This window comes from Dasypus novemcinctus, chromosome 19 (genome assembly GCF_030445035.2).
Source record: "Dasypus novemcinctus isolate mDasNov1 chromosome 19, mDasNov1.1.hap2, whole genome shotgun sequence".
NCBI classification, from domain to species: domain Eukaryota; kingdom Metazoa; phylum Chordata; class Mammalia; order Cingulata; family Dasypodidae; genus Dasypus; species Dasypus novemcinctus.
Genome location: NC_080691.1, coordinates 66,075,952 through 66,101,805, shown reverse-complemented (window position 1 = coordinate 66,101,805; position 25,854 = coordinate 66,075,952). Strand labels below are relative to the sequence as shown.

The window sequence follows — 25,854 nt, the reverse complement described above, 5'->3', positions numbered from 1 at the left end:
ACATTTTTAATGTAGAGTCAAAGTATGCAACAACATCATGCAAGATTCTGATAACATAAAGAGGGATTTACATATCTATCTAGGCATGCCACACTTTGACCTCTAGTAGGTTCAGAGGAGCCACCAAGTCTAGTGGTGGGGAACACAGGCCTGACACTGGGGCTCACTATCAATACACATAGACTTTGTACATTGATCAACCATCCTAACACTCTGTTTGAACTTTTACATATGCACATATATAAATGAAGATCATGGTTTCAAAGTGTTTATTACAGAACTATCAAATAATAATATTGCCCAAATGCTGTCATTGCCACTGAACTACTCTAGGATACTCATACCTGCTCTGGGGTAATTCCCTTTTCCAAGGCTCTACCCCGAGAGCAAGCAGTATAGTAGGAGGACCTGTGAACAGTTTCCCTCCAGTTGCTGATATAAACCAGCCCATCTCTGATCCTGCAGCTCTGGGAGATGAGCCTCAGCCCAGGGATACCCAGGAGTGACAATTGTTGAGCAAGAATGAATACAGATGATATAAGGGGAGCAAGAGACATTGAGTATGTGAATTGATATGTGTGGTCATTTTCCTGACCAGAATGTCTGCACTTGTAGGTATTCTGCTGGTGGACTATGGGTGAGAATTTATACAGCACTGGGTGTGTCTGTCAATCTCCTTGGTAGCTTCTAGATGAAACTCCAGTAGCTACAACAGAAACTGAGTCCTGCAGGCTTCATGGGTGGCCTCCAGTGTGTCTTAGACATTAGTAATTCTGACATTTACGCACACATTCAGAACTCTGAGGGCCAATTCAACATCCCCAGATGGTTTGCTGTGAACACTCTGTGTCTGCAGATGGACAGTCAAAGCTGAGGATAAAGCCATGTATTACTGAGGCAGACACTGTAAGGGGAGGCAGAGGAGCCCAGACTCAATCTTACCTTGCAGGGTCTCTGGAGGTTATCAGGATTCAGGAGTAGTCAGCACCCACTGAGTACAGTTCCCTATCTCAAGAACATGGAAAGAGGAAGATTAAATCTGGTTTGTTGTTAGGTCTGGGGCTTCCACTATACCTAACTTTTCCTCTTGGCAACCTCTCTAGATTTAAGACTGTGTGCTTTCACTGAGGAGTCAGAAACAGAAAAGTTTCATTGCATTCTCAGGAAACATTCCCACACACTGGTTCATCTTAAGAAATCAGAAATGACTCTGGTAGTTGTCTCCAGGATCAGATACCTGAGGTGGTTCAGGACAGACAGGTGAGTCTTTTCCAGTCAGACGCAGGAAGAGACCACAGTGGTATTCTGTAAGCAGGGCAATTTTTATAACTCAGACTGGATCTCGTAGGAAGACTATGCCAGAGCCAGTATCTATAAACCATAAAGGATTTCACATCTAATTCTCACACAGAAATGTCCATGTCAGACTTACCCCTGGTCTGGTTGTCTCTTTTTTCCATAATCCATTTTAATTTTCCCTGTTATAGTAAGGTGATTTAGGTTTACCCAAGCCAAAATTGCACATGAAATGAATATTTTGTCTCCTAGTACCTGTTCTGCTTTAGTATGGCTTCCAAGCTTAGTTCTTGGCTAGGAGTAGCCCTGGGGTCTCCTGTCTTTCATACAACCGTAGTGACGGACTCCTGTAAGAACAGCTGGGCCCTGGGTGCTTTATTTCCCTATATGTGGAGGAATGGGAGGGGCATTCTCATGACCAGCACACTATGTACTGTTTTTAATAGTAGAAAACATGTTTTAATTTTACTTATTTTGATGACATAGAATCACACCTGTTGCTTGCAAACAACTTTAATTGACCACATCCAATGCAATTGTACTATTCCTGTATGCTGTGTAGTTGATCATATTCAACTTAATTGCATTATTCCTGGAAATTATGTTTTATGCTGTTGCTTACATATGTCTTTCTTATAGAGAATTGTTGAACGTGAAGAATTGGTATGTTTTCCCAATTTCATTGATTTCTCTCCATATACAGACATCATGAAATAGAGTAGGATTGTCCCTTTCCGCACACTGCCCATGCTTTCCCATTATAATATCAGAGATTTACCTAATGGCTCAGCATGGAAGAGACTTGGTCCTGCAACCCTCAGTGTCTGCAGAGAACCCCTGCTGAGGATAAATAGATTCAGGGCATTCCTCATGTTGGGAGACCTTGAGCTGCCCCCTGCCTTTGAGTGTTGCTTATGTCTACATAATGAAGGGTTCAGAATTCAGAAACTCTTAAGTCTGACACATCTTAGCTCTCTCTGCAACTCATAAGCCCAAGAAATAGAAGTTGTAATATAATCTCCATCTTCATGTTCCTCTTTCTTGCATGTTGTAACTTTGATTAAAGACAAGTGCTAACATTTGGCAGCCTCTATCCTCAGAATCTGCTGAAATTTTATAACAAACTCAATAAAACAGTGATTTTTCAATATTCTATTATGTCTGCATTTGAGAAGTCAATGGTTGTCTAGAACACCATTTATGTCAGCATAACCAGTAATCATCTTGGTTACCTTCTTTTATGCTGAAACAAGGAAAAATTATTCCAGCACTGGCAGATAGGTGAGAATTTTCTTTTAAAAATTATTTTAGTGTCTTCAATTTTATTTATATCCCTTAACTCATTGCAAATAAATTCATGAGAAATAGACAAACTCTTTTAACTTACTCAGTTAATGCACAAATTAACTAAATGTTGTGGGTGAAACTCCCGAGTGTTCTGTGCACTGGATTCAGCTCCCACTGTAGGATGAGGATGGGAATCTCCAAGCTACTGTGTGGGGGAGGACAGAGAGAAACTGAGGTAAGAAAGGGTTACTGACTGGATCAAGGCCTTCCTCTCCTAGAGCACCCTATGTCTCTTTTCTCATTCTAGGATACTATTTGTTTGGGAAGAACCTCTCCATTTATCTTTGATGTGTTGATGGATGCCCAGGAATGAGGTTGTGAGACCTCACTTCTTAGCCTGTACCTACAGAATGACCTCTAGAGAGTCCAGCCTTTTATATCTGCTCTGAGTCTGTAGCCCTGTGCTACCCTCCCCACTGTGCCTCTGCCCCATGCCCCCATAACAGCTATTTCTGCTTTGGCTCCTGGACACTTGATGATGTTGTGGATCCCCTGCCTCTGGTCACCTGCTGCTCCCCCCATAAGCATTTCATCCTCTCCACTGTCTCAGGAAGCACCCTATTGGTCTATCCTTGGTCACCTGTCCCTTTCCCCACAGTCAGGAAGGCTATTTCATCAGTCCTATCTCCATCATATTGCGATCTGCTTTATAAATGGACTCCATATCTCTAACTTCTCTTTTGATTCCATCTCCCCCTGTTTGCTGGGTGCCTGTACCTGATTCCTCACAATATCACTGACATGCCCTAACGTCCAGCCTCCCTCATTCCTGTTGGATTTGTAACCTGCCACTTTTATGCAAAGCTTTCAAAACATTGGCCAAAATTAGTGCATTTTAATACCTCAGTGTCAAAGGAAACATTCCTGCAAGGTCTTTTTCACTCAAAATGCATTTGAAGATGATACAGAAAATGGAAGGGCAACCCTTGGCTCCCACAGAGTAAGTTGGCAGAAGACCCTGAGACTTTGCTACGGTTCTCTGCCTCAGCTGTTGCTTAAGGTGAAGGACTTAGGATCTATCTCCAGAAACAGCTACTCCAGAGCCACTTTCTTCAGCTACAGTCTCTAAGGGGACAGAGTTAACCTCCCAGTGGCTCCAAGAAAAAAAATTAACACTTTGCTAAAGGCCATGGGTGCCGTGGGAGTCAATTCCATCATAAAAACAAAGAAGTGGGCTGTAGGCTAACCTAAACCATCTAGGTAGGGACTCATCGACCTCATTAAAATGTTTCTTAAAGCTGTGGACTCAGAAGAGTTGTTTATTTATGTGAATTAGTCCTTTACCCTTTCTCCAGAACAGGAAGTTGAAATGCTCCATGAGTGCTTTGGCAGTGATGGTAAACTGGCCCTTCAATTACTGGAAATCTCAGTCATGGGGATAAACCACAGAGAAAAACAACTTGCGACTTACAATTATTTTCACAAAGAAAAGAGTAGTTCTGATTTATTTTGATGCTTGTGGCAAGAGATTTAAGAATATGATCTACTCAGCAATTAATCTACTATGTATATGTTTATGTATAAGAAATTCATTGGTATAGATTGAACTCACAAAAATATAATTTGTTTTAACACAGAAATCATTATAAAAGATAGAGTATTTTGCTGTTACTGTTCATAATCCAGATCTGCCTCCAAGATATTGAAAATGAGACTGAATAAAGCTTCATTACCTTGTTCTCAAAATGTATGAAATTGTTTACTTGTAGAATTAGCACACAATTGATATTTTTTCAGTGTAAAATTTCACTTATTAAGCATTCTTTTTTGTCTTATTCAGGGAAGTTCAATTTGTCAGGGGTGTGTGGTTTGACGTTTTTTAAAACATTTATGTCTGCAGTTACCTTACAGTATCAAACTGCTGGCTGTATTTCTTACATTAACCAGAAGAGGGCAGCATTCCTGGCAGAAGGGTTAGCGATTTGGTTTAAATTCTTTGCCAGGTGATAATGCGATAAAACCTGCTCCTGCCGGAAAGCAAGCACACTGACAAACTGGAAGACAGTGTTAGAGAATATGCATAGTTTCAAATGAATTACTTCATTGGAAACAGAATTTTACCAATTTTAGAAAATTAAACAGTAGTGTCTGTTCATTACTATTATTTAATGAGTTCTGTATCCCAGTGATATAACAGCAGTGTTAATCTCTTATTTATGTAATTTCAGGTAGTTTAATGGGTATCGCTGGCAATATCTTTGTGTGTTTCATATATATTTTCCAACTTTTCTAAAAAAAATTATTTAAAAATCATTGAAAATATACTTAGATAGTATGTGTATTTCATGCCATGACTAAAATCATACCATTTTTCTTATGCTATTGAATAAGTAATTGCTTAAAGTTAGACCTCACTTTTTATTCATTACATATTGCGTTTATAAGGCATCATGTAAAAAGAAAGCATTCCAGCTAAGCAATCCCCGCACTCCTCATGAACAGAAAATGAAATAATAAATGGATGCTGTTTTAAGATTCTAATTTTGAGATAGTTTCACAGACATACCCAAAAAGCATATTTTGTGGAAATTTCATTGCACATATGCTTTAAAAATATGTTCCCTCTGCTATGGTTCCTATTTGAACAAATTTCTCCGATCATCCATCTGCTCAGGATACAGATCTTATTCAACCATGAAGCTCTTATTCTGCTCAGCCTTATTTGGAGAGGAGCTAAAGTGACTTCATATTGGACTAAGTGGCCTAAGGCATCATGAGAAATCATTTGAGGAATGCAACCCCAAGGATATGAGCCAGTTCCTGCAGGATTGTCATCAGAGACTTTCTGGGCTCACTGAGACCTCGGTGATGAGCAGGAGGAAACATAAGGCTGGCACCTCAATGGAACATCAGGGATGGCTTCCGCCATGGGTGTGTCCCCCCACTAACAGACTCCTGGGATGGAGACAAAGTTTCTGGGGATGGCCACAAACTGAATCACAGCAGTGGGTTGAGGGGGGATTTTGGGTGCTGTGGAAGAGTTTCTAATTTCACCACAGAGAACCCCTTCTTGTCCCCATCAGGCCCTAACCAGCCCACTCATCAGCGATCTCTGGTCTTCCCTGGGAAATTCTCACAGTTATAGCAGATGTCCATTTCAGAACACAGCATGAGGTTTTACTGTCAAGGATGGAATTCTACAGGTAGCCTGAGAACCTGAACCAGAAGCAGCAGGAGAGCAGGAAGCTGAACTGGAGGGAGAGGAGGATCTCTTGTCTGTGTGATATGCAGCAAGAATGGGAGAAACCTGGTTGCTGCCCCAAGCCTCCACGTCTTGCAGGTAGCACCTACCCGATAATCCATTCATCTCCCTTGAATGGTTGAACCTCCAAGCAATGGACATATTCTGGGAATCCTGTGGGAGCTCATAAGGTCAGGCCAAGCTGCTCATCCATCCTAGCTTCTGGTTTATTACTCTGTGGAATCAAAGGAAACAATGTGTGATTCCCCATTTATGGGGCAGCTGTCATTGGCCCTGACACACAGTTTTTCAGAGACTCAATCTCCAGTAGCCTGCAACCAGCAGGTGGGAGGAAGAAAACATGCTGGCTGTCATATGCTGTAATGCCATGTGGGAATTACAAGGAGAGAAACTTGGAGAATAAGGACAGTTCTTCAGGAGGAGGTGGAAGGAGAAAGCACTGCACTGTTTCTAGTACTGAAGTGCTTTTCCAAACACACAACATCACAGAAATTCTCACTGCCTGTTTTCACAGAGACCTCTGGATGCAGAAACTGCAGGACCAGGGGAAAGCCTCAGGTGCAGGGAGAAGCTGATGTGCCCTGTGGGGAAAGGATATGCAAATAGGACCCCTTCCTGTTGGCCTGAAATCCAGCCTAGGCCCAGACTTTGTAGCTTTGAGAAAGGAGCCCCCTCCCGTGTCTGAGCTCTCCCTATTGTGTGCCCAGGACTGAGGAAGAGGAGGCATCATGAAATGTCTGCTGATCTGGACTTTCCTTTGGTCAATTTTCCATGGTAATATTAGATTGAAATTGGTTTTGCTGCACTGAGAATGTGTTTGTGTGCATTCGTACTTGTGTGTGAGTGAATGTGTGACTCAACTTCTAATGTCTGTTTGCAGGTATCCTGTGTGAAGTTCAGCTGGTGGAGTCTGGAGGGGATTTGAGACAGCCAGGAGGGTCTCTGCACCTTACTTGCTCAGTCTCAGGATTCACCTTTAATGACCATGTCATGAGCTGGGTCTGCCAGGTTCCAGGGAAGGGGCTGGAGTGGGTCTCAGATATTAATAGTAGCGGTGGTAGCACTTGGTATGCTGACTCTGTGAAAGGCCGATTCACCACCTCCAGGGACAACAACAAGAACGAGCTGTATCTACAAATGAACAACCTGAAACCTGAGGATACAGCCCATTATTACTGTTTGAGAGACATAGTGAGGGGAAGACAAGGCTAACCCAGACAAAAACCTCTTCTGTGGTGGCCATAATGGGTGCTCAGGACCCATTGAGCACAAGGAGCAGCTGCAGGAGTAGGTGCAGGGAGGTGGTTAAGGACTGGTTTCTTGTAAAGATCTAGGGCTTCCTCTCCAGCTGTTTCCTCAGGGAACATTTCTAAATTTATCATCCTGTGCCTATCACTCATATTGTAGTGGAGAAATTCGGGTATGCGCGGTATCGAAGGCCAGGACACGAGAATACCGAGAAGGAAGTTGGTTTATTTCGACCGGCCGGGCTCGGCGGACTCTTGTCCTAATAAAAACCGAGCCCCGAACAGCCTTTTCCAGACCCTTTTATACAGAGGATATAGGATTAGGAAGACTAACAGTGATGGTAAACAGACCTTTGGTTAGGTTCTTCAGATCTTAGTATCAGATAGGTTATTTCCTCCAGGTGAGTTACATATTCTCCACATCCAAGCCAGTTTGGATTAGCATATCTTCCACATCGTCTGGAGGCAGCCCTGAATACACACTCAGTCTCACATCCCTTCTGAACATTCAAAGACTGTAGGGCCTATATTACTTATTTGGCCATCTTGGAGACTAGGTACTCTTGGAAATAATTTTGATTTAATGCACAGGCTATATCAATATAGTAAGTGAGACTAGTTCTGGTGCAAAAGGAGGAAACATAATCACATGCAAAATCAGGCAACTCTCTTTATGAAAGCAGAAATGGCTCTGCCAATATTTCATGATTCATAATTCTGAGTAGTTCTTAATAACCTGGTTAAGCTTTCACAATGAGACAGAAGGCTGGTGAGTAAGTAATATTTCTCATTAGGAAAATCACTGTGATTTACATGAGAACAAAGAGTGTGGCTGTTCCAGTGTCTAGATTGTATTGGATTTTCAAATTGCATTCCTACTTCACATTAGACTCAGCATTGATCTGATTGTCTATTTGTCTGATGATCCATTTTATTTTCCCTGAATATTTTTTCTTACATTTCACTCTGCTCTTTATATTCCTTTTCAATGAATTATGTGTTTCTTGTGGTCTAAATCCCAAGGCTTAGGCATATTAACTAGAGCTTCTGTGGCTACTGCAAGCTCCTGGGAAAGGCTGAGGGGCCTTTCTCATGCACCACTGACTGGAACACTCTGTTCTGTACTCTATGTGTGGAATCATGTAGGAAATACAAATGGTCATTTCTATCCATGCAGATAATGGTTCTTTGATCAAAATTGGATTTAAATATCAAGCTGATCTCTTATACTGTTTAAATTGTCATGCTTTCACCTCCATTTCCTGTGGCATTATGGAGAGCTGCAAATTAAAGCAGCATGAAGTGATAGCTTCCAGGTAGCCACCTGTCTAAGAACTCTGGATTTCCTTCCCTACCCTTTCTATGACTATCCTCATTCATTTATTTCCCCTCCATTCTCTAATGTGAAAATAACACCATTTTTCCTCATTCACAGAACTGTGAGGAAGAAGTTACTTTCATATCTTCTACAATGCTTCAGCTTTAAAGAAAACCCAGTGCTTTACAAAATATTCTTTCCTAAATGAGAGGGCTTAATCATGTGGATTCTGGTAGAAAATTTGGAAATTGAGCTGCCTCACTGGGAGGTTTCCATTCTTGCCTAACTGCTGCATTTATCTGGAGGCAATTGTGTCCTCGTTTCATGTAGGAAATATCAGATTAACTGCTGTCTTCTATGGGGAGGCAGATGTGATGTTTTCAGAATTGATTTGTTGAGGGCAATGGGAAAATGTTCTGAATTGCTGCTCCCAAGAATACCTTTTCTTTTATAAAATAAAAACTTTATACTGTTTGAAGTACACATGAGGTTTCCTTTTTTTTCATTGTTCCTGACTTTCCATTGGGAAAAGTTATATCTGAGGAAGGAAACCCTGAAAGATATCCATAAGGAAAACACATTCAATGCTTTTTTGAAAATGATGACTCAAAGGAAGACTTGAGGAGATGTCATATTTAGAAGACAGATGAAGGCCAGTGGAGTCTTCTAAATATGACATATCCTCAAGCCTTCCTTTGAATATTTTTAATGTAACATTTTTTGTGATCTATGTATCTTCAGAAAAAAACATTTTTATTTTAAAAGTAAAGTTGCAGAATCACATTCAAGGGCATAAGATAAAGCACTACATTAAAATCAGAATGACTGAACAATTAGGTGATATAGGAAAAGGATATGGATTTAAGAATAATTTGAATTAGGGCAATGATCTGTCAGTGCTAAATGCTTCTGTAACATGAATATTTTGAATCAAATAGCTTCTATTTTTTCCTCTACAGTGTCTTCATTGAAATCACAAAGAAGACTTCTTAAAGAACTAAGTAATAGTTACCGTTTTGTTAGGACTCAAAATTTCAATCCAATAGCCATGAGTATCTTAATAAAATGCTAGGCCTTTCATTTTACCATCATCTGGTTTCTTCACACATTTGACTCCCAGTTCTTCAAATCTTTTGCAAGCACCCTGTATATCTGGAACAGCAATTCCAATATGACCAAATCCCTGAGGGTCTGAATTGTGTGTCAGCTCAAGAGTAGGTTTCCTAATAATGCCCATGCTACTTTCTCATTTTCATATTTGGGGATGACATTTTATTCCTTTCTTTTTTTTTAAATGTTAATTACATTAAAAAAAAATAAGGGGTCCCACATCAACAACCTTTTTCATCATGGTGGCACAGTCATTGCATTGGTGAATACCTTTTGGAGTACTGCTGCACCACATGGATAATGGTTTACATTGAAGTTTACGCTCTCCCCCAGTCCACCCATGGGCCATGGCAGGACATACAATGTCCAGCATCTGTCCCTGCAGTACCACCCAGGACAACTCCAAGTCTTGAAAATGCCCCCACATCGTATCTCTTCTTCCCTCTCCCTACCATCAACAGCTACCATGGCCACTTTCTCCACATGAATGCTACGATTTCTTCCATTACTAATCACAATTGTTCCATAGTAGAATATCATAAGTCCACTCAAATCCATACTCTATTCCTCCAGCATGAGGACCCTAGGATGGTTATGTCATCCACCTCTATATCTAGAGGGGGCTTAGATCCCACATGGATGCTGGATGCAATTGTCCTAATTGAAGTTGTAGGTACTCTTGTCTTCCTGGTGTGGTGGTTGACCTTTTTCACCTCCCTGTTAACTGGCTGGGGGAAACCCCATAAACCACAGGGTAGGAATTGCAAGTCTGCTGAGGCTCAGGGCAAAATTGTATAAAAGTATATAGCGGATGATATTTTTAACCTCATAAGCCAAGAGATAGAGTGAAAATTTCATAGTAGGTAAATCTAATTTTCCAATTAGTGTCATTCCAAGATTCTAGCATAAAAATCCAATGACTTCTTAGGATGTTTAATTTGTAACATGGTCTGCTACAACAGGAAATCCTCGATCCTCAGGTCCTCATTGGAGCAGCAGCTGAGGACAGCCTGGTCAATAAGGTTTTGGTTCTGGTTCTGGCCATGGGTTTTGGTTCTGCCATAGCCTCACTCCTGGATCTCATGCATTCATTGTGGGAAGTGAGAAGCCACCAATAGCTCTCCCAACCCCTGGATCATCAGACTTTTAAACAGGCATTTGGAAATGTGGTACATCTGTTTAATTATTTCACACACAGTAAAAATTTAGAAGCATCACAATGGTAGGTTTAAATATAAATAAAAGTATAATAAATATAAATACTTACATAAAAAATTTTGCTCATAAATTAAATCTATTTGGTCTCCGGTGTAGTACTCTTCATCAAGCAAATGATCTTCTAAGAACATGACTACCGATTGCTTAGAAATTCCAATATATTTTTATTATCTCTAAAAAAATCTAGATATGGTTTCTATGTTAAAAACATACTTCTATAAAACCACTGTGCAATTTTAATCATTCTTGCCTGTATTCAATAAGCATGTTTTTACTTTAACCACCTTCAGAATAAAAAGCAGAATTAAGTGAACTAATATTTTAAGTTTGTGTCCCAAATTTTTGATAGCTTTTCTCAAGTCATATCTTTGATTTCAGTTACCTTTCAGCCATATCCAAGTTATCTATAATCTCTCCTATACTAGGCATTAAGCTTAGTCTTCTCTTAAATAATCACCTATCATTGATTTCAACCAAACATTTACCATTAATCTCACAGTTCCTTTAACATTATTGATCTGTCATCTCCAAGTCAACTCTGAACTGTCTCTCAACCAACACTATTTGTTACATTCCCTAAAGAGAAGCCTCATTAGACCACATTTGAAAGTACCTCTCAAAGCAACCTCACCTTTCAATCCTGCTCTTCTCTTCCTCATTCTTCCTTCTCCTTTCACTGAATTCATTCTAGGGCTGACTCTATCTTTACTCTATCCCCTTTCCTGTCTCCATATAACTGCCCAAAACATTCTCAAATCGGCCAATCCCTTTAATTCTCCCAATATATCTCCATCCTAATTCTGTTATCTCTCAATATTCTCTATACTTTTTAAAAAACGATTTATTATTTATTTAGTTCTCCCCCCTTCCCCTCCCCCTAGTTGTCTGCTCTCTGTGTCCATTTGTTCTTCTGTGACTGCTTCTATCCTTATCAGCGGCACCGGGAATCTGTGTTTCTTTTTGTTGTGTCATCTTGTTGTGTCAGCTCCCTCTGTGTGTGGCACAATTCTTGGGCAGGCTGCACTTTCTCTCATGCTGGGTGCCTCTCCTTACGGGGTGCACTCCTTGTGCATGGGTCTCCTTTATGCAGGGGACACCACTGCGTGGCACGGCACTCCTTGTGCACATTGGCACTGCACCTGGGCCGGTTTCATATGGGTCAAGAAGGCCCGGGGTTTGAACCACAAACCTCCCATCTGGTAGGCAGATGCCCTATCCATTGGGCCAAGTCGGCTTCCCATCTCTATTCTTTCTTAAGTATTTGTCTGTTAGTTTAATTATGTTCAAAATTTTTGCACTCTCACTATCATAGCCCCACCCCACTAATAACAGTCATCTTTCTATAATCAATAAGGTCTCACTCGTCCATCTTCTCCAAACCCTCCCAGTTTTTCTACTACTTCTCTCTTGTCCCACTTCCTCTCTGTCATTGCTCTATTATAAATTTATTTTCTTTCCCAATCTCAGTATCATTCATATCTCCCAACTGTCTCTCAATATTTTCCTTTCCCATCTATCACCATCATATCTTAAAATCTGGCAGGCATACTTTGATAACAATAATCCCCATTACCTCTCATTTAGCAACTTCTCTACATTGCCAATAACATCTGTAATCTCTAAATCAAGATCATATTTTATCAATTATTTCAGACTAGTTCTTGGATCTGTGTCAGGTCAATCAAATCCTTAACCATCCCTTCTGGTCTCTCCTTTCCCTCTCAGCCCTTTTACCTACATCACATTAAATTGAATCTTCTCTATGAACCGAAACCTTCAGCTGACTATGTCTTTTGTGTACATGTTGAATAATCCTGGGTCTCCTCTATCACTCCACAATCTTTTCCCAACTCATATTCAACACCATCTATTGTCTTTCAAAGTGTTATTCCAAAACAAGCAATCTCTATTTAACCACTCTCCAGCACTTCTCAACCTTCTTTATATCGCCTTTCCATCATATCCCTCAACCAACTTTCCAGTCCATCTCTTATTATTCACTCTCTTTCATCACTTCTTAACTCCAATACTTTTCATCCAACACTTGATATCACAGTAACATCTGGAAAAATAAGAAAATATCCATGACGCTTTATGCGAAATATAATAATATGTCCCTTTGGGGGTGGTATGTTGAGATGCAAAGGGTTTTATATTTTCAGAGTGGGAAGGGATAGTTCTATTTGGCTGGGCAGTGATTTCCTCAATGGAAATTAGATTTTTAAGGGAAACCTGATGGAAATGAGGAAGCCAGGTATGCAAATGTAAGGGAGAACTTTCCTGCCATCAGAGGAACAGGTGCAAAACACATGAAGGCAAAAGGGCCACAAAAGTGCACAATTAGCAAAATAGAGGTTGTGTGGTAGGACTGTGGGGACAATCTCCAAAAGTTAACATGGATAAAACACAAGATTCAGAGGCCACAGGATTACATGCCTTTGAGGAAAAATGAAAAACTCTTCAGGGTTTTCAGCATAGGTAAAAAGAGGATATATATGAAATGAATTGTTCTGTTTGCTCTGTTGAAAGGTATAAAAATTGATGCAAGGACAGAACATAAACAAGCTATTTAAACAATTTTATTAACACAAATCTGTCCAAGTATACAGTCAGTGGTATCTGGTATAATGACATAGTTGTGAATTCATCACTTTAATCACTATTACAGCATTTTCATTATTCCAATAGTAATAATAAAAAAAACAAAAAACAAAAACCCTCATCACCTCTTAATCTCATAGAAAGACTGAACATATTTTTAAAAGTTCATCACAGTGATAAAAGTGAAGGAAAATGGTGTCTTGCAACATAATAATAATGAGTATGAAAATGTTATGTTGTCAAGCTGGGATATATTTTATAAATAAGTGTGATACAACTGGGGATTTGATTTGCTTCTGGGACAGGTAAAGTTGCAACAATTGAGACAGCAAGTCTTAAGTAGTTGTAGGTGTTTAAGTAATATTATATAAAATTAACCAGAATATATTATGTAAATATATTATATAACCCTAATGTTATTAAACATATAGAGACTGTTAATTTTTCATGTCAGCTTGGCTGGATTATAGTGTTCAGTTGTTTGACAAATCAATGGCCAGGTTGTTGTTATGAGGTATTTTGTATATATCAATAGCATAAACAATCAATTGTCTTAAAAGAAAACAGATGACCATACCTTATATCAAGGGCTTGAAGGGAGGGTGATTCCCATCACATGCCCATTAATTTAACTTATTTTATCTTTTCAGTAAACAAATATCCCTTTCAGGATGACAGTGGATGTCAGTAATCTTAACCATGTGTTGACAACTATTGTAGCTACTGTTCTCGCAGTTATATCATTGCCTGAACAAATGAAGACACCCCTGGTACCAGATATGCAGCTATTGCTATTTTCTACAATACCTGTGAGCAAAGACAACCAGAAAGAGTTTGCTTTCAGCTGACAAGTTCAGCAATGCTCCATCACATTCCATCACAATGGTTTATCCACTCTCTAGCTCTCTGTCATAATTTATTCCACAGGGAACTTGATCAACTTTCCCTTCCATAAGATAGTCCAGTGACCCAGTATGTCAAGTGCATTAGCTAATTAGATCTAGGAAGAAAAGAAAAAGAATCTTCTTTGACTAATTGGTAAGGCATTTGTGAATCAAAAGGTAGGAAATGAATATGTCAAAATACAGGTGCCTTCCGCCTTTGTGAAATTTCTAGACATCCAGTGAAATGAAGCTTAGAAAAACATCCCTTCTAAGATAAAGACTTAGCTGAAGCATTTGGTTGGTCCTACAATCAAAATAGAAACCAAAAGCAAAGTAGACCACTTTGGATTTGAGAGACAACATATTCCATATTTAAATTTGTTCCTCTGACATTTTGCTGAGTTCCCCAAAGTTCTGCTCCTTTCAGGTGGGGACCTAAACAAAGGATAGCTCTGCCTACGACACAGACTGCCCTGCAAGGTGCTGTGCCACTTAGACCATAGGATCCAGGATTTCCAATAGAGTGTGTCAGTGGCAACTACAGATGCCACGCAGACACTTTGGCACTCCTCCATTTGTGAAGTACAGCACAAAAACCTTAAAATTAGTGAGAAAATTTCTGCTTTCTCTTTTTTTTTTTTTGTAAACTATCACACCTGAAGCCTTTTATTTCTCATAGAGGACCCTGTGAAATACAAGGAAGCAAATCAGAATTCTGTGTGGTTTAGAGGTAATATAACCACAGAATCCAGCCAATAGAGAAAAGATCAATTATCCCATTCTTTAAAGGCCTGGGTTTGTGCTTCGAAAGCCCTGTGTCACTGAAATGTGAGTCACTGTCGTGGCCACAGCAGAGGACCTCAACCTGCAAAGTTGCATTCTGCAAACCCAATACCCATTCGGGGGTTGGGACTGGAGCACTAGGTCTGATAATGATCTGCCCAAAGGTCATGATGTGTAGGCATAGCTGAATGCTTCCATTCCACTTCCTGGCACGGAGCTGTCCTGCAAGCTGCCTGAATCCAGCTCCCCAGAAATCAGTACTGGGTCCAGACTTCCTGTCTCAGTGCACGTGAGCAAAGAACAATCAAGGACTAGCTCAAAGATGGAGAGATGCTCCCCTTTCCCTCATGCGATCTATTACTATCTCCACAAAACACTGAGCCTCCATCCCCTTGCAGATGTGCCACTCCCAAGAAGTCCCTGAAGGCAGGAACCACTGCATCTCTGAAGAGTCTAGCAGAATTTATCTGTTTTCTACCCTCTAGTAATCACACATCTGCCTGTTCTTCCACTTGACTTAGAAATGCCCCATCAAGGACTTTGGTGGTTCCATGTCCCATCACTTCAGGCTCTGCCTGGCACCTAGGAAGAGCCCAGTGCTGCCTGTTGAGGGAAGAGGCCCCGGTACATTTACTAGCCCAAGAGCTCAGTAATGCTTACCCAGTGAAGAGCCCTGGCACATTTAGTACCCCACATGCACCGCCCACATACACCTTATTTTATGGTCACAGGAAGTGTCCCTATATATGCCAGGAGGCTTCTGTCCTGGAGAGAAAAGACTGAGTTTGGAATTGGTAACATTTTAGAGCCTACACTACAGTTAAGTCTTGTAAGAGTCATTCAGGATTCCCTCTGGAATCACCAGGTGCTGGGTTGACAGTTAAGCGAAGAGGCATTACAGCATCATTGTGAACAAGGGACTGGTCTGGGCTGAGGAATGGGGAAGGGAGAGTGAATGGAACAAGCTTCACAGGCAGGAATAAGGGGAACCCCAGGAGGTGACATCACCTGGAATTGATGGTTACAAATTTTGTGTCACTACCTCTCTGTCTGTCCTTCTGGGTTCTTCTTCTTCCACCTTTTCAGAAGGCACCCATCTTTCCTCCCTCCCTTCCAGACACATTCTTCTGTCTTAGGCACTATGCTAAGAACTGGGGAGGCTGGCAAGAGTGACCAGAGCCTGCCCCATGAGGCACTCTCAGGTAGGTGGGAAAGCACTTTTAAAAGGGTAAGAATCTATAGATAGCAGGTCTCCTCATAATCACTATCATGCTTTTTTTGTCTATTTTAAGTCAAACACTTTATGTGTGTCTGTTTGTATGAGAGAGAGACAGAAAGAGAGACTGACCAACTGCACATGCACATGTGTGCTTACAGTTAGCAAAAGAACTTTGACCAGACATTGCAAAGACAGATACAGGTCATTATATATCCTGCCATAACCTACCAAATGGAGAGGGAGAGAATGTAAACTACAATGTAAACTATAATCCATACTGTGTGGCAATGCTCCAAGATGTGTCCATCAATTGCAACAAAAGTACCACACTGATGAAAGAAATTGTTAATGTGGGGGAAGTGGGGGGTGTGAGAAGTGGGGCATATGGGAATCCTTACACTTTTCATGTAACATTTATGTAATCTAAGTATATTTTAAAAATAAAAGAAAAATATACTTTACAAAAGAACGTTGACCAGGGAGGGAAGGAGTGCCACAGATTCCAGGAATATTCAGAGAGGTCAAATTGGAGCAAGGAATCCATTACTTAACCTTCCAAGTTTTCTAAAAGAAGCTGATTATGAAGTAAGCTCACAGACAACTTCCTCACATTTTCTCAATCCTAGGCTTCTTTTTGCTTCTTCATTTCCTCCTAAATCATACACTGGTGATATATGATGACCTCATTAATTTCTTCCTTATTTTTGAGAAAATGACCTTTTTTTGTTGTTACTGTGTCTTAGTAGATTGAATGCTTAGATGTGGACTATACCATGATACAATGACAATGAGCTACCCAACATGAAATGGATATGATTAATGAACAGAAGTCTGATCCTGGATTTCACACATTTTTGTGTAAATGCAGGCACCACCTTAATGTAGAGAGACACAGAACTACAGCTCCATTCATACACATCCTGGTAGTGCAGTCTGAACAAGAATCCTCCCCATGGGCAGAACTTCAATTATTTCCTTAGGTTGGTGATATCATTGGGAAGGATTACTGATCACAGGTGCAATTGTTTATGCATGCATGGGGTGTGGGCAATTGTTTGGCTGCATCATGAGATCCTTGAAAAGAACAATGTTAGAAAATTGATAATGATTAAGTCTATGAAATAATTATTAAGATACACATTTCTGGTTCATCCAAGTGGTAGTATGTTCATGACTTCATTTTTCCTACAGTTGCATAATATTCCATCATGTGTATAACCACAATTTGTTTATCCATTCATCAGCTAATGGATACTTGGGCTGGTTCAAACTTTTGACAATCATGAATAATATCATTATGGACATTGATGAGCAGACTGCTTGTGACACAATACTTAGTTTTCCTGGGTATATACCTAGTAACAGTACAGTCAGATTGTTTCTTCTGGAATAAAGAAAATGCTCTAAACTTATTGAATTAATGAATGTACAACTATATTATAACAAATACAATTGATTGTATTCTTAAGATATATACACTACTGAAAGGGCAAAATGTATATTAGTGTACCAAGTGAAGGATCACCTTAAAAATTTTCTCATCAGAAGATATTAAATATCAAATGGCTGCACCCATATCCACTGCCAAACCTTTCCATTCCACCCTTTCATAGATTGTACCCAGATTGAGTATTGGCTCAGCACGCTAACTGCAGCAATAAACAAAGCCTCAAACAGGGATGACGCCAAGGGCGTGGAGACAGCTGGACACTGTAGGCAAGGCACACAACCAAATGAAATCAGCACCACATTGGTGGAGCTTACCTAGGAATTTATCATAAACTATTTCCCTACTGTTGCAGAGCTAGTCTCATTTATAATTTCCCTACAAAAGATCCATCAACCTCTTTTATTTGAACTAATAATCAGCACAATACCTGTAAATATATGTCCCAGACACTTGTCTTTGGTCTCTTCATATGCTGGTTCGGCCTTGAATCTCAGTGGAGTAGCAATGAATATCTACTCTCCAGTTCATTGAACTCACCCAGGATAACTACTTAATGATGATGATGGACAACCCTGGTCTCAAAAACCAAAGAGTATCTACTACTGTAAATAAAACAGTTCCTTCCGTGTGCCCCAGAAGATCTAAGCCCCATCTCAATCTCTGGCAGAGCAAGAATCATCATTCCAAATCCACCAGATTGAAGAATAAACAAACATAAGAGGGAGGATGCAAACATGGGCCAAAGTAGATATTATTATTATTGTAGCAAAAGAGGAATTTGTAATATTAATTTAATGCTAGTGGTTGCCAGAGGTTCTGACAGGAGGGAGAGGGAAGAATACATGCAGCATAGGGCGCTTTAGGGCAATGGAATTGTTCTGCATGATTTTAATGATAGATACAGGTAATTACGTATCAAGCTGTATGCAAAAAATTGTAAACCATTGTGTAAATTATAAATCATGATTAGTAGGAATTGCTTCAATATTTGTTCATTAAGTTTAACAAATATAACACATACATAAGATGTTAATAGGGCAACATGTGAGAGAAGGAGGGATATGGGTATATGGGAATCCTCTCTACTTTTATGTAAATTTTCTCTACCTAAACTTCTTTAAAAATGAAGTTGAAAAAATAAAATAGATAAGATGGGATATTCTGTCAACCTTATTTAGGCTCTTTCCAAAAGTATTCCTTTCATTCCACAATGGTCTAAAGATAAAAGTGGTCAAGACGTCAGTGATGAAAGTTTTGCATGAGATCAGCAACATGGAATTCCACTAACATTCTCTGTGGCTGACCTTGTTGCAGCCACTTTTGGAGTGTTCAATCTGCAAGAATCAGAGATCAGCACTCTTTCCTGAGGTGATGAAATTTGTCACTAGTTGATTAAAATGGACCACTCCCATCATGAAGGGGGAAGGATTTTCTTACTGGAATATTATACTCTTCTGGTTAAGGATTGTCAATCCCTGCATGGCATGCTTCTGCCAGCTACCATCTGTGGACTTACAGTATGCTATATTCACCAACATGGAATTCCACACGCCATTGCTTCTGGTTACATAAACATGTTCACATGGGTAAGGTGCCCATACTCCTGGAATTCACTTTCCCTCACAACTTCTCCATTATTTTGAAGCAGCTAGATTGTTACATCAATGGAATGGCATTTTGAAGAATCAATTATGATACTAGATGGATTAAAATACATTTCAGGGTTTGGACAACATTTTCTTCTCATATATATATATATATTCTAAATCATCATCTCTATTGACCTGTTTCTCCCAGATCCAGAACTCACAAGTCCATGAAATCTAAGGGTGAAAATAGGAGAGAGGCGGCTAACATTTGCCACTAGAAATCTACTAGTGAAATGTTTGTTCCCTGTCCCTGTGACCTTACGCTTTGCTGGTCCAGACATCTTAGTCCCAAAGGAAGGGATATTTTCCCCCCAAAAATATAGCAATGATTTCATTGAACTGGAAATTAAGACTGTTACCTGGCACCCTTTGGATCCTCATTCTTCCAAATCAATGTCAAAAAGGGAATTACTGTACTGCCTTGAGTGATTGATTCTGATTACCAAGGGGGCATTGGGCAGATATTTTATATTAGAGATAAGAAGGAGGATGTACTGAATGCATGCAGATAGTGTGTCTATTAGTGTTACCACGTCCTGTGACTAAAATTAATGAAAAACTACAACAATCCAATTAAAGAAAGCTATTAATGTCTCACTCCATTAAGGAATGGGGTAACTACAACAACCTAATGATCTTGTTGAGGGCAAAGTGAATATAGAATGGGTAATGAGAGAAGTTAGTAATAAATGCCAATGGAAACCATGTGTGAAGTCAAATAAATGGGCAATAAAATTGTTTTTAGTGTATCTTCTTTAATATGTTATGGATATGTTTGTTTTTTTGTGTGTTGTTACATCTCTTTTCATTTCTTTCTTTCCTTATCATACAGGATATGCTGTATTAACTTTATTTCACAGTACTTAAGTTAAAAGTAATCAAAGATAAGAGGGAATATCACTCAAGAACTTGAATCTTCTTCTTGGGCAAGGGTTATTGAATTATTGGTTGTATATATAAAAGTTGTATCATGGTTAGAATAAATTTGACACTACTTTGGTCTTAACCGGTGGTTATGTTTTATGAAGATGCATTTGTAATCAGATTTGAAAAGAGATAGCCTGTGATTCTTAATTTTAGGTGCCAACGTTGATAGGTTATGGTATTTCATAGGTTCTGGTTATTTCATCTTCTTTTTCATTTGCATTTTAATCCAGACAAATCTGTGACTTCATCCACAGTGTAAGGACCATAATCACAACTAGTAACTGCAAAAAACAACAATAACAACAACAAAATTTTAAGATAATAAACAGGAATTAGATGTGCTTATCTATTTTCCTGATTATTCATAAGACAGTATTTCTTGAACATTGAGGCAAAAGATATTAGCTAGTTTCCACTTCTCATTAATTTCACTCAGGAATAAACCTAGATTAATTGTGAAATTTACCCAAATTAAATGAGAAACACACACATACACACACTCATGTATACTGACTAAGGACTATGTAATCTCCTGGAATAAGCTAAAATTACTGATAGAGACATATATACAGCCAATTAAAATGATTAAATTTACTTTAGGGAAAGACTTTAGAATAACCTAGCAAATTGAAAACACTTTATGATTCAATCTTAACATAATTTCTGATTACATTGCCTTTGAAATACATTTACATTGGCTCAGTGTTACATCTTTTTTATTTGGAGACTGGAGCTCTTGCATTTAGATAACTTACTCTACAATTAGTACCTATATCCAATTTCCAGAGACACCCAATTCTCTTGAAGAAAAACAAATTAAGGTGCTGCAATATATTTTTACTGAAGACAGTCCCTCAATATTTTACAAATGAGTAATTCAACTTTACAGATAGTATTTTTCAGTCTCCAGCTGAAACCATCTGATAAAAAAGAAAGTAGCCCACAGTAGTAATGTCATATTTGAAAGGAAAGGTACAAAGTTTTGTAACTTTTATTAAATGGGTTGGCTAGATACCAACTTTTCTGTTACATGGCATTAATATGTAAATGTGCCAGGCTTATAACTATAACAACTGATTCTTATAAAAAATTCAAATTGACAAACATTAAAATATTACCTAAAAACTATCCTAAACTTTGTTGCTTGGGTTTTGAATGGGACACTTCCACAGACAAGGTATAAATTTGGAGGTGAATATTTATGGAGTGATATTCATGGAATGAACAATTATATCCTTGAGTTAAAGCCACATTTTTTTTTTCAGAGAATGGTAGGGAGTTCTGTACAGAAAAAGAAAAATGTATGTTAAATTTGTGAAAACTTATGTAGAGTCTATAGACTTAGACCAGTGATTCAAGAAGCCCACAACCCAAATTCAGTATAGACATTGTTTTTAAATCAAATGTATTATCCATGTGTCCTCTGAATTTTATCTAACTTCAGTCTGTCAATTTAGTTTGCTATGTTAATCTAGGTAGTTTTTTGTGAATTTGTATATATGCTTATTAACAAACTTATTTATATCTCTAAAGATGTGTTGAAGGAAATATTTGCACTTAATACAAAATTTCAATTAATGTTTGTACTAAAAGGCCAGAAAAAATTACAATTCAAGGGCTGAGTTCATCCTGTTGGGGTTGGCAGAATCCATGGAGCAAAAGATTATTCTCCTTTTGCTATTTTTTTCTGATTTACACACTTGCAGTTCTGGGAAATTTGGGGACGATTCGCCTAATCAGAATTGATTGCAGATTTCACACACCCGTGTAGTTCTTCTCGGAAAATGTGTCCTTTGTGGTTATTTGTTACTCATCCAACATCACCCCAAAACGGCAGTAGATTTATTATCTGAGAAGAAAACCATCTCCTTTGACAGCTGCTTCCTGCAGTTGTACTTCTTCATTACCTTGGCAACAACTGAATGTATCCTCTTTGGGTTAATGGCCTATGACGGTTATGTAACTTACAATTTTACTCCTTAGTCATGTCCAGGAGGTATACCTTAAGATGGCAGCTGGGGCATCTGTAGCAGAATTACTGAACTCCATGGTTAACTCCAGTTATGTAAGCATTTTCCCATTCTGTGGTTCCAATGCTATCCATCACTTCTTCTGTGATAGCCCCCCAATATTTAAGCTCTCTTGTTCTGACACCACCATGAGTGAAAGCATTGTTTCCACTTTTGCTTGTGTGAATACAATCGGGTCTGTCCTGTTGATTCTTCCATCCAACTCCTACATTCTCTTCAATAGCTTTCATATACATTCAGGGGAAGGGAGGCAAAAAGCATTGTAAACATGTGACTAGCACCTAATGGTTATAACTGTATTCTATTCCATCTGCATCTATACATATCTGAGACTAGTTCCAGCTATTCCCTGAATCAGGACGAAGTGGCTTCTGTGTTCTACACAGTGAGTAATCCCATCTTGAATCGTCTCATCTATAGCCTAAGGAATAAAGGAGTAAGGAAATCTTTATGGAATGAAATTATCAGGAAAAGAATCCCTTCATTTCTGTGATTTTTTTGGCTAATTTTCTTTAATTAACTTTCAAAGTCTAGTTTAAGTATGCAGGTTTTTATTAAAATATTTCAAAGTAAACACATTCTATTAATATTCAAGTGTCTGTATCCAATTATTGCTAAATTAGATTACCAGGCTAATGCATGACCAAGGGTAATTCTCTTACAATTATTCTATATCTTCTCTGGACCTTCAAAAATTAGGGCATTTTTGTAAACAAAACCTTGCCTGCAAAAATTAGAGGAATAAGTATTTAGAGACAAAAGTTGGAATGTCACATGAAATTAATCATATAGAAGATTTTAGATAAATCACTTAGTTTTTTTCCTTATGTATTTCTTTTCACCTTTTATAAGATTATCATATATGTAAAATATATCAGAAATGCTTTATAGTAGTATGTGGCTTTCCTTTTTAATTTATTGATATATCTCATGGAGAGGATTGTTTAAATAAAATGTCAGGACTATAGTTTAATTGCAACTTTAAGTTTCTCAGCTTTTATTTCTCTTTCCCCAGCAATGTGCACATAGATTCATTAAAGTATAAATGTGAGTTTGTGGAAAAATATGCTACCAGGAAAATTGTTGCCTATTTAGAATGTACCACTTAAGACTCCCCATTCATTCCCTTTTCTTCCCCTCAAAAATTTCCAGTCTCTCTTCTCCCTTTTCCTAACAGACTGCCACATACACACTCACAAATCTACTTCCAGACATGCACAGATCCATGTGAACACACACATATCCATGCAAACAGACACTCAGCTGATTCAGAGAATTCAGTTGGTGTATGCTTCCAAAGAAGCTGATCAATAGTCAATAAATGACTTTGACCCATCTTTTCTGGCTCATGGTCTTCCCTCTTTGTAGAAGACTTGAGCACTTGATAGTAAAGAGTAATTGAAATCCATCTCAATATTAAATCAAAATATTATTAATATTGAGGTACACTTATTTGTGTGTTTTAAAGGAAAGACAAAGTAGTGTACCATTATATATTAATATTATAGCCATCGCCTTGAAAACTTAGGGAGGGAGAGAAAGAACTTTGTAAAGGAGATCAGTTATTTTGACATTTGGCATTGTAGACATTTCTTACTCAAAGACATATTTTCTGCTCTTTAATTTAGCTCTCTTAGGTTTAATATCATTTAAAAAGTCTACAAATATTGACAACTTTGAAAGCTGTTATCACTTAGTGACATTGATTCCTTTCTAAGTTATCAAACATATGTGTTTTTAAGGAAATTTTTAATGATTTGCCTAACTCATCATCCCTTTTAAAATAGTATTTTTAATCTTCACATTTCCTTGCTTATTGTTCAAAGCATTTATATGAAAAAAGTTCTGAATGCTTTTAATTATTTTTTAATGCAAAAGAAATTTACTCTTAAAAGTAAAAAGAACCTGATAATTATTATGGAGCATATGTTTTCTTCATCTCCTTCTTTCCTTAATACTTCACAATATTTATTAACTCTCTTTTTGAAATGAAATATTATTTTTGTCTATGTTTATACTTTATCTTTTTCTAGTTTCCCAGTGTTTTCTTTCACTTGGGTGTTTGAATTACTCTATTTCCAGAATATATACAGGTATCAGTCAACATTTTGCATTTGGTCATTTATTCTTTATTTTTTATTTTTCTTGAGGTACCAGGGACCTGGGATTGAACTCAAGACCTCACATGTGGGAAGCTGGCACTCAACCACTGAGCCACATTGGCTTCCCTGAGTTTTTTAAATTTTATTTTATTATTTGTTTTGCTTGTTGTTTGCTTTGTTTTTTTTCAGGAGCCACCAAGAACCAAGCCTGAGCCCTCCCAGGTGGGAGGCAGACACTCAACCTATTGAGCCACATCTGCTGCTCTGCTCAATGACTTTTTAAGCAATTATCTCATCAAAATTAATGATATGACTTTGAACTCTGTACACCTAGGCTCTGTTATGGTCATTAACTTCAATAGAAACTTGCTTAAAAACTTGTGAACATCACAAACCTGGAAAATAAGCTAACAAGTTGGAAGGAATCAAGATTGGAGAATCACTTGGGTCCCAGAAATAAACTAAATGCAATAAGATAATATTATTTAAAAATGAAGTGTTGCATTTAGGCTGAAAATAAAAGTTTACAAATGGTTCAATATTAATATATAAAAATAATTTTGGATTTATTTTGCTAAATGTCAACTAAAATGTACAAAATTATTACCATGTTATGATAAGTCATGTGTTCTTTATACAGTAACAATATAAGACTAGGTCTTAGGTTAAAACTGAAACAATAATCCCACTTACTTCAAACTGATCAAATAAAATCAAAGATAGCATGATAATTCATAGTCAATGTGGTTGGGAGAACAAAGATGAACTCTATTATGTCAAGAAAATAGTATCCAAAATAGTTGCATTTCTTTAAAAACATGAAATGCAAAGTAGCTAAGTTGATATAAGAATATTTAATCTGTAGAGTAGGAATACAGGAAGAATGTCATAGCTGTACTGAAAACATAGACTGGATACCAAATGAAATGTGTGCCATCAGAATGCAGAAATACAGTCAATTGTTCCTGAATTTTGTATAATTTATTGCTTTTAGATACATTGATGACTCACTGTAATGACAGCTTCATTCCTCAATTGTAGCTGAATAGAGCTACCTAACATGGATTTACAGCAGCAAAAATAGCCATCTGATGCAGAGCAGCATGCAAAATGTTTTACTTTTAAATATACAATTGTCAGTCATTTTTTCCCAATGTGTAAACAAATCTGCAAAATTGTATCTGCAATTTTGCAGATTTTCTTATTTTTATTTTTTCCCCTTAAAATTTGCATATGTTATCTTTTGCCAGGGGGATAAGGCTGATATTTTCGTATGAGACTGATATGAGTTAGATATTTAATATTGATGAGCTTGGACCAAGATAACTCCTACTCTTTGATTGACTGGACTTACCTAGGTGAGGTAACAGAGAAGTGAAGATGGTCAACCACCACACCAGGAAAATGAGGGTGCCTACAACTGCAAGCAGGAGAATTGCATCCATCATCCATGTGGGATCTAAACTGCCTC

At 38.2% G+C, this 25,854-nt stretch overlaps 1 gene segment (V, D, J or C); it reads left to right on the top strand.

The window, feature by feature from the left end:
• The first annotated feature begins 1,566 nt into the window (after window positions 1-1,566).
• LOC101447557 (immunoglobulin heavy variable 3-23-like) lies at window positions 1,567-7,057 on the top strand. The segment is given in 2 exon segments: window positions 1,567-1,645; window positions 6,726-7,057. Coding segments are annotated over 2 exon segments (411 nt in total).
• The last annotated feature ends 18,797 nt before the right edge of the window (window positions 7,058-25,854 follow it).